The following is a 10,423-nucleotide window of genomic DNA, read 5'->3' as shown; positions in this document are numbered from 1 at the left end:
AACTTTTGCTTTTGATTGTATCACCCAAAACACTAAACGGCAACAAAAACCACCACAGTACTTCCCTTAACACATGTTTATCACTTTACACTGCACTATGTTCCTGATACGTTAGATCATTGTGTGCAGTGTCTTAAGATTTGTGAGACTAAATATTTATTTGTCATTTTCAGTTTTGTTCAAGGTGATTAAACCAAAAGTTTTTAATAACTGTGTTCAGCAGCCTCCTTGTAGACTCAAATCTATGGGTGAGAGAGCTTTTTCAGTTGCTGCACCTATTATGGAATACACTTCCCCTTGCTGTTAGAGATGCTCCCACATTAGACCGTATTAAGAAAATTGCTTTTATAGATTATTTTATTGTATTGATTAGTTCTGTTGTATTGTTTAGAATGATTTATTCTTTTGTACTGTATTACAGTACTTTTGTACTTTGTTTTATTGGCATCTGTTTGTGGGTACTAGAAAAGAGCATTATAAATAAAATGTATTATTATTATTAGTAGTAGTAGTATTATAAGTGAACGGATAGTATTTGGGGTAAAAAGCCCCCCCGTTGCAGGGGCTATAGGACTGATAGATCTGAATCTGAATAGGTCTGATATGAATTTGTTGTTAAATGGGCTCACATTGACTGATCCAATCACAATGGAGATTCATTTGTTTATAGATTACTTGAGATGATATGATTGAAACTTACAGAAAATGGTTAACCCTTCCCTGAAGTGGTTATTGTGAATAAGCATTATCTTAAAGTCTCAAAATTATTTGAAGAAGCTGACAAATTTTGACCTATAACTATTATCCCTATATTTACACGATATCATTCTGAACCCCTGTTTTTTTTCTAATCAAAACAACCCTTCCTTTTATTATTTCTTTTCACACAACTTGTGTTGCTCCAACATTACAAAAAATACATTTATTTCTCAATCTTGATTAACTTTTTCCTAGTCGATAAAACTGGGATGCGTGACATGCCAACAACCAGACGAGGGCGCATCGCTCTCCTGCAGTGTTTCGTGAAAAGCAATGCGGCTTCCGCCAAACGCTTCACGTGAAACGGATATCTTCTGGGGCGTTTATATTTTCAGTTATTCTTTTTAGATCAATATGGAAAGCTGTACAGAATAATCAGTATGTTTTGACTCAGTGCGTGTAATTTCTGTTCGTCAAAACTGTCCGAAATTGTCGTTAACCCAGAAGATTTATTACTGCTGTGCCTAAAGATTACACTTTCATATGACATCAATAGTAGGCTACTTACATCTGGTAATTTACTTTCATGGTAAATCTGTTCTTCTTCACTATCCACAGTGTTGTTAATCAACAAGACACTCCAAAAGGTTCACATAGCCTACAGACTACTGTAAGCACAACTACGCTTAAAGAAATGGGACCATTCCATTTCAAATGAAAGACTATCGAGGCTTTGCGTTTCAGAGACATCCACAGGTCCAGATTACAGCATTCCGCCTATTAACAAAGTTTGCGCTTCGTGTCAATGTGATGCCAACTTAAAAGCATTTTTTTTTTTTTTTTTTGACAAAGCCACTGAATTTATTCTGTTTCCTTTCAAATAAATACATTGCCCTAATGTTTTAAACAAGCAGATTTTTTTCTTCTTCATACTACTTTTCGTTAAACAGCTACCAAATCCACATATTTTTGGTAAATCGCGAATTGTGAAATGGGACGCCTTATCGATATGCGCCTTGTCCAGTGGATAATTAATCAACAGAAAATATCTTATTAATGCAGTTAATAAAATAAAAAATATTCAGTGCTATTTTGGTAATTTTTTCTGTTGAAATTATTTAGTTTAATAATTAGGAAATATTTTTATGTCTAAAATTTACGATTTTTATTGTGAGAACGCTCTGTGCGTTAGCTATAGCCTACTTAATATTTAAACTTTCAGAGTCGATTTTTGTCATGTGCAGTGGTGGTCGGACATAAAAAGGGCCTTTTAGTCCAGTTCTGTGCGAGTGTGAGGCCGGTGAGATCACTAGACACGACTGAGTCTTCATTGACTATGTACAGACGCAAGGTCCTTTTATATAGGCCTATGTGTGTTTATTTTTTTTCCCGTTGACTTAACGAGAAAAAGCCTAACGTAGACCTATTGCTTTATTTTCATTGTGCCTTTTGTCGAATCGTTTTTTGTCTGTCTCATGAGCATATTTTTGGAGTTTGCAATTTATTTATGATTTGTTAATTGAACACTGTGTATGAAGAAAAATATATTGCTTAGCTACAGACTGTCCGAAGATCCACAAAAATGTCCTTCTTTTGGAATTGTGCATTTTTCCTTCGAATCAGTCGACCCCACAAGTTCACGAACACATATCGGCCATACGGATTTACTAAACCGTTCATTAATAAATAAATATCAAGTCGCTGATTCTTACCTTTAATTATCAAACATTTAATTTGGACCTGACTTGTGCGGACTCGTTCAAGGCCGCATTCGGCTCTTTATATCTCAGAGCACTGCACAGAACAATTGTGGTTTTGTTTTATGAAGGCCAAACAATGAATTTAGAAATAAAAAAGTAAAATGTTTATTTAGACAAAGGTTTCATATTGTACAACAGTAAAAGATACATTGACATTAACAAATAACCGCTTGAACACAGAAATGCAAGAAAGAACATGTGAACTTAAGGCTGTGAATGCACGGATTCTTCTAGCAACAATCTTCATACTCGCGTGATGAGATAAATATTGAGGGGGAAAAAAAAGAGAAAATAAGACTAAATTTCTCAACTTAACTTATGTGACGAGCACGTGGCAGTAAACAAAAATAATATATATTCCTGGGTTTATCCAATCAATATAGCTGACGTAGCATTTCCGCCCTTTAAAAATGCAACATTGCAAATATTAATGCAAACTTTCACATTTGCTCTTCAAGGATATACTTTGGTTATCAAAAATTTTGTTTGGGTTTACACATTTCCACCGAATAAAATCCATGCCCTTTATGATATGATGAACAATTCCGGGATGATCAAAACATTGTGCGAGCCCCCTTGAGTTTTATTGTTGACTTTATGGACAAGAAAAATATTTTTTACATTGCTGTTCTAATCTAAAAAAAAAAAAAAAAAGAAAAGAAAAAAAAGTTTATAAAAACACCTAGATACATTCAGCTCCTAGCCAAGTACTCTTCACAACATTAAGCCATAGTAGGCCTAATTAATACAAAATATAACACAAGCAATGCTGTGTTACAAAGTTTGCACACACTGTGACAAAACAAGTATATTTAAAAATTATACAAAAATTTTTAGAGGTGGTTTATAAAGAAAGCATCTACATCACAGCTCTTTTGATGGCTTTGGCATCTATAGCAAGTCACTCGAGTGAGTTGGAGCCATTAAATGAAACTTTGCAGACTTTGCTGCTAAAAGGAGCTTGGCCATTTGGGCCAACTTTGGCAGACACTCCGTTAACTGTGGAGATATGAGGGAAGTTGGGATGTGAAGACTGGACAGGAGTGTTTGGGCTGGGCAGAGAGCAGGATGTGGAGGGTGCGGCAACAGCTGGGCTGTTTGGTTTGTCACTGCTGGAGTCACTTTCTGTATCAGGCCTTCTGCCACCACTAATAGCATCCCTAGGGCTGCTTAACTTCATCTTTTTGCAGCCAGGCCGAACTCTATACTTCAATGGTAAGGGCCCATTCTGTAAAATATACACACCTGTTATTACTTTAAAAGCAACCAAACTTAAATACATTTTCAAAATTTCAAATTATGTGTCAAATTTTAAATTGTTTTAATGTTTTGAATATATACTCATACCCTTCTCCATGTGTAGATATAAGCAATATCCATAAGAGTATAATAATCTTTCAAGGGCTCATCTTCATACATAACCTCAATCTGAAAGAAGAAAACAGTCTTGCTAAACAAGTTCATATTTAGTAATCATTAAAACACTGAGAGTGCAGCATATTAAGTGTTTGAAAACAGATGTTTCTGCTTGAAAATATGTTTAGAGAGGAGATGAAACCGAATCATTTAGAAAGTGAATGTAAACAAGATTACCTGAAAGGTGCAGGGTATATCCATTTTACTTCTGAGAAATTTTCTGAGATGCATCACTGTCATAGCAGCTGGGCATTGTAAGTACCGTTTTACATTAGCCTAAAATTACAAGATTCCACACATTTAAGTTGTCCACTATAAATCTTAAAATGGACTCATTGAGACATGTTGTAAAATATTTAATTTAATATAAAACTCATTACCTCTTTTGTGGTTTCTTTATCTTCCCCATCTTTACCATCACGCCTAAAAATATTAAAGAGAAAAACAAGAATGCAATGTTTAACTACAATATCATAAATTTCACAGGTCTGGTTACAACTTGGCATGATTATGTCATTAACACCTTCAAGAGCAACACTGGATTTTAATGATAATGGCACAGCTTAAATTTAGACACCACAAGGAGCTAATGTTGAACGGAACCTACTTGTTCTGATCAAAAAACTCAATGGACAAGCTGATGATCTCATCATCAGCAATGATTCTCTTGTCTTCATCGGCCACTTCTCCTCGGTCCTCATTCGAACCATTTGTTGCTAAAGTTCAGAGAAAGAATTTCTCAAATGATACGGATGCAGTATTCACCATTGAAAATATAATTTTATAATAATTTTTAATTTTAGAATTAAGCCCCTTCACATTTTACCATCAACTAAAGGATGGTCTGCATAAAAATCCCGCCTTCGTTTCATTTCATCTGAATAAGAAAACACACACACACATTATAGATGTATATATTTTTTATTAAAAAAAAATGTATTCAATAATTATTAAAATATTAGTAGCCCTTAAAGGTCACATCATGATATTTTGAGGAAAGCTATTTGTTTTCCAGTCGTCTTGCAGAAAATGCATTAATTAATATAGGCCTAATTAAATTAACACTTCAAAAAACGTTTTAAACACTTACTTTTGAATAGACCAGGCACCAACTTGTATACAATATCCTGAAGGGTCTTATCTGACCTGGAATATACCAACGTTGAATTGAGGGGTTATTCTGAGCAAATATTCTAAAGTCACGTTTATCTACTACAGCTGTGGCTGTAATGTAAGCCTATTCAGAATTACAAAGCTTTATTCTGTTTTCGGGATACACTAGCAACATGTAGCCCTATGCTCATTAAAATAATGCAAAAAAAAATCCGTATTCAAAATTAAAATATTTAAATCAAAACACAGCCCTTACCTGATATTCAGAAGAGGTTTTGTTTTATGGACTTGAACATCACAAATGGGGCAGTATTTGTTGGTCTCCAGATACCTCACAATGCACATTTTGCAGACTGTGAAAACAATAGCTTAATCGAATTAAACACAGTTTGTAGTAAAAGACAAACCTATTTGAATGATCAACAAAGCAGCATTAAACAAATAATAATGAATGCATATTATGATCGATATAGGACTTACATGAATGCAAACATTCAACAATGGTGGTCGCGTCAATGAAGTATCCTCCACATAAAACGCACATCAAATGAGGATTGAGCTCCGTTATCTTGATTCTTGTTGTTCTGTGCATTGTCATGTGAGATCGCGAACCTGATGACCAAACAAGAGACTCGTTAATATTCACAGCCTTTATTAAAACAGCCTATAGAAAAATAATTAGCGACAGGATATTAAGGCTACAGACAAATCAGGTTCACTTGCACGTGAGGGACCAAATATGCGACAATAGAACAACTCATTTCTGTTTTAACATGTAACCCGACAATTATAACCGACCAGCCGACTCAAATCTCTTAGCAAAAGTCATTGTCAATTGCACACACAAGTAGCCTAGTGAAATGGGTTTCATTTATATGCAGTTGATGCGTACAGGTGAGAATGAAAACCGAAAAGCCCACACTTTGTTGCTATGACGACAGGTTGTAATTGGCATTGTGCCAGTCAAATGGAGCCGCACTCTTCGAAGGATTCACAGATTGCCCGGATCAATACAAATGATCATAAATTCAACCTATTGACAGGTAAGCACGGCTCGTTCCTCTCTGCTCATGTGTTTCTCGCAAAAAAAAAGTATGCAGCTTCTTGAAAGTGGCTGCCATTTTGCACAGTCCCGAGTCCACGCGAGTTCGCTCTCGAGGCTACGACCTGTGCGCCACACTATTGTTTAAAAAGCATTGCTCACCATCACCTATTAAGCACGCCGGACAATCATAATTTCAGCACATACAGCTATCAAACTGTAAAATAAATTGTGTACTGCCGTGACGATGTCTTCTTCAAAGAGGAACACATCGAAGCGCGAAGCTGAGAGCGGCCCTATGCGAAATGTTTGAAAATATCAATAGCCCGTAAATGCGATTTTAAATAGTGAACTCTGCTAGTGCAATGTGGCACGAATCCAACGCACTAAATGGCCATCTAATAAAAATATGGCTTCAGTCAAAACCTACGTTTGTCTGAAGTCTCTGAATTTCTTATGACCCAGACCAACCATGCCTGAAAATAGACTTACTATATTAAAGGAAAAACATTACAATGTAAGAACTGGATAGCATATGTCCACAACAGGTGAAACTGAAAATCAATTCGAAAGACCACAGAACGACAGCTAGTAATTTACAGTAGTCAGTAGGCAAGAGAAGATGATGTACAACTTTTCTTCATTAAGAATCGACTGTGGTTAGGGATTAAGATTGAATTAGCCTATAATCGTTTTCGCATAAGGGAATCTGTAGATCGGACGGTGGATTTAAATAAACAAGGTGGTTACGTTTCAAAGGCAAAACGAGGTGTGCTTTGGTTTTCCAACCAGGCCCATAAAACCTTCTCACAAGTTTGGTTTTAATAATAATATTCAAAATACAGTAGATGATTAGCGTCACATTTATGCATTAGAAAACAACAAGAAAGAAGAACTGTGTGTACGTGCGGATTTATTACTTAATATTTTGCACTTTCAGGCTATAGCCTATGCATTTATGGCTGGTTGATGGAAATCCAAACATCCCCATTCTCGTGGCCATGAAATAGCCTACAACACTTGCAGTGTGGTAAAAACTTATGGCTGTTTATATGTAATGTGTGATTTAGATAACTGAAAGTCAGTAATACACGGCAAGGTGGAAAGGCCAGACAGTGGCAACACAGCACGTAATTTCCAATGACAGCTTAATCATTTACATTTTGCCAGAAGGATGATTTGGCAAGTGGACACGAAACGGAACAATCCATTTCGAGATATAAACAAACTTTAGATTGCGTTAACGTTCTTTCATTTTTTTAGATGGAGTTATTAACTACATTTGGAGCCTATGAACTTGACACGTTTAGTCGCTTGAACTGTTTTACATGTTGACCTGTTTAGTCAACAACTTACTGATAAATAATCATATATTGTATAGTTATATCAGAATAACGAAAAAATGCCTTTTATAAACAGGTCTTTGAATTAAGACTTATCAAAAAAAAAAAAAAAAAAGACGGGCCAGCCTTACGTGTCCTGTCCTGATCATATAGATAACAATGATTTAGTATTATAAGAGAAGTTACATTCGGTGACAAATAAAAAAATAAGCACACTCAAAAATACATTTGCTCTGAAGTTAACCGACTCAGAATAAAAGTATGTTAGTGGTTTCTCGTGTTGCCGCTTATGAGATAGACTAGCACCCAGCAAATAAGCTTATGGACTTAAGTTAAAAAAACAAACCGATGACATTAAAACATGGCAAGTCTAATTTTGCCTAAATCTTCACTCTCCAGGCTAAACATTTCTATAAAATAAGGCAATTAATCTTTGATTTTCGAGCGTGAAGAAATGGATGAATGTTGTCACCCGTTAACACCTGACCCAACTCGCCTGTTATTTTCCAGTGCGCGCCGACTTTTTAGGTTAAAAACAAGACTCGGGGAGAACGCTATACTTCAGTTTCACAAAGATTAAATACTCACTGACGTGCGTATTGTGTTAACATATGTCATAGAATCCTTTTCCCAAAAAATTAGCAACATTTTAAATGAAATTCGTACGTTGTAGCCTACAGACAACATTCATCCATGCAAGTGGCAACATTGTTCCTCTCTTGTCTCCGGAGAAGATAATATAAAACAAAGGCAGAAAAGCTCTAAACTCCGCATTTTTTGTTCATCCAAACGTACATACCCGGATTATTATCCAATGGCTTTTTAGCTTTGTTATGGTAGACAATAAAAATTGAGAGTCGATCAGCAAAAAATGAATGCAACCGAAGCGGCCATCTTGGAATGAGCTGCAGACGCTGTCAATGGCTCTAATGTACCACCGCCGTGCTCATTGTGGCCTTTCTTCTTTCCGATTTGATTCACTTATTAATCCACAGATTCCGGACCAAGATGGTAAATTCCAGATGAGTAGTTTTTCAGCACAGTGATTTGATTTGGAAAAACACAGTGTCTGATGGTTCAGTGCAAACTGACACAGTCCCCAAAATGGCTTAGTTCGACCGCCCCACTCCATCACGTGATCTCATTCCTTGCGGGTAGCCTGGGAATTAGTAGTGGGGTATATCATCAATAGACCCTCTGACGGATGTCTTTGTCAAACCTCACCACCCACATCACCACTTCTCAAGAGGAAAAACCCTAACCAAGCCACGTCGTTTGGTAGACACGTTTCTCAGGATAAGCATTGAACACACTTTTAGAGGAGCTGCGCTTCTCTTTATTTGCACACAAATGTGCGTAAAAGTTACATTTTATTGCAGAACAAGCAGAAGGGTTCTTTCAAATATTACGCATATTATTTTTTTAAATCGCAATGTTGTAGGCTAATAATTTATTCAAGAAAAATACTTCCGCTGATTTCGTTTATTTTGCCACGAAAACTCTCAATTTAAATAATTCTCAGTAGGCCTATACAATATGTTAGCTTTCTAACCTGTAGTGGTTATATTATAGCCGTTCGTACAAACAAAGGACAAGTGTGACCACTTCGAAATAACGCGTTGAAGACAGCTGATTATGATGTGCCCCATATATTCAAGACATATCCTATGAACCCACATAAGCAAAAGTCTAATTTAAAGATGGTCGGGCCAGTAGCTCACATTTACAAGATTATGTGAAGGCCAGCCGGTGCAGAATGCAACCGTCACTAAATTATAAAATTAGAGGGTTTCCTATATACTACGTTTGCACACCACAAATGTCAGCTAAATGCAGTTGCTTTTATTCAGTTTCACGTATGTCACAGTAAAGTCGCTCAAAAAGAAAAGTCGAGTGTGTCATTAAAAAATTGTGCTCCTGACACATGGATAGCTACATAGGCCTACAGAAGCTGTGATGTTGTCACGCAACATTTGATCTACACTTACAAGACGGTTCTTATGAAGTCCATAAGTCCACTCATTGCTCATAAATGAACATATAGCCTACAGTGAAGGCAAATGGCAGCCGTCTAGTAGCATGCTTTAGTAAATTACAATTTATAGATTAGCCTCTATTTTCAAATCCTTAATTAATTTGTAGGTTAAGTCAAACATGTAACTCAGTTAAATCAGCAATGTAAAAAATATTAATTTAGCTGTAGGCTACTTTTATGTTTGGATATTTCACAGACCGTTCACAAACGTTTACATTTACATTGATAACCGTTCTCAACGCGTAGTGTAACAGTAGGCTACTGTAAGTTACACATTATTTTTTTCTTTTTCCAATGGCTGGATAATCAGTAAGAATGTGAACGCGCTAAGGTGCGTGTGCTCGCGCGCGCGTGAGGTAGGTCTGTGTTGTTTTTTTCACTGTAGTGCTGGACGGTACTCGTTTAGGGTGCTGTGTTCAGCTGCAAGCCACACGCGCAGTCTGCCTGCCATGACGTCAGCTTCTTTAATACAGGCACTTCAGCGAAAACAAAGCAGCTCAGCATGCTGACGGAAACGCGAGGCGCAAGCGTTAACCGTAGTCTAGGTTCTGCAAAACGTTGGTGCTCCTTCAAGTAACCATACCAATTTTCGACAAAGGCTATCGCTAATCCATAAACCAGGTCATTTAGCTACTATGTGACTATAGTCGAGTTGGTCAGACTACACGTATAATTTCAATGATTAGTGTCATTCCCTACAATCTCAAGAACACAGATGTGACTCGTCAAAATGGTCGTATGGCCAAGCGGGTGTTACAGCTACTATTGAAAAGAATTTGAGAAACCACTTGGAGAGAGTCTAAAGACAATACCACAAGGCAACATTTAGCACAATTATTAGCCTATTCATTCTTTCATCTTAGTCCATGAAGACAATTAAAAGCGAATTCTTTTTCATCTAGTCCATATAACAAGGATAACGTGCAGATCTCTTAAAAACTGTAGGCTAATGTTCAGTGACTAAGTTTTAAGGAGACGAGTTTTCCTCTCCTGTATTTGCTATAAGATATTGGCT

General features: G+C 36.5%; 1 protein-coding gene across 1 annotated transcript; it reads right to left on the bottom strand.

The window, feature by feature from the left end:
• Positions 1 to 2,568: 2,568 nt before the first annotated feature.
• Positions 2,569 to 8,476, bottom strand: LOC127649401 (polycomb complex protein BMI-1-B). Its single transcript, XM_052134473.1, has 10 exons — positions 8,173 to 8,476; positions 5,469 to 5,600; positions 5,245 to 5,341; positions 4,966 to 5,021; positions 4,702 to 4,752; positions 4,483 to 4,591; positions 4,256 to 4,298; positions 4,053 to 4,151; positions 3,807 to 3,887; positions 2,569 to 3,687 (listed from the first exon to the last, which is right to left on the bottom strand). Exons 2-10 carry the CDS (start codon positions 5,584 to 5,586, stop codon positions 3,361 to 3,363), a joined length of 981 nt encoding a protein of 326 aa, XP_051990433.1. The 5' UTR covers positions 5,587 to 5,600; positions 8,173 to 8,476; the 3' UTR covers positions 2,569 to 3,360.
• Between the last annotated feature and the right edge of the window lie 1,947 nt (positions 8,477 to 10,423).

This window comes from Xyrauchen texanus, chromosome 9 (genome assembly GCF_025860055.1).
Source record: "Xyrauchen texanus isolate HMW12.3.18 chromosome 9, RBS_HiC_50CHRs, whole genome shotgun sequence".
Lineage (NCBI taxonomy): Eukaryota > Metazoa > Chordata > Actinopteri > Cypriniformes > Catostomidae > Xyrauchen > Xyrauchen texanus.
The sequence above is the reverse complement of the archived record's forward strand: the minus strand, read 5'-3'. Positions and strand labels throughout refer to the sequence as shown.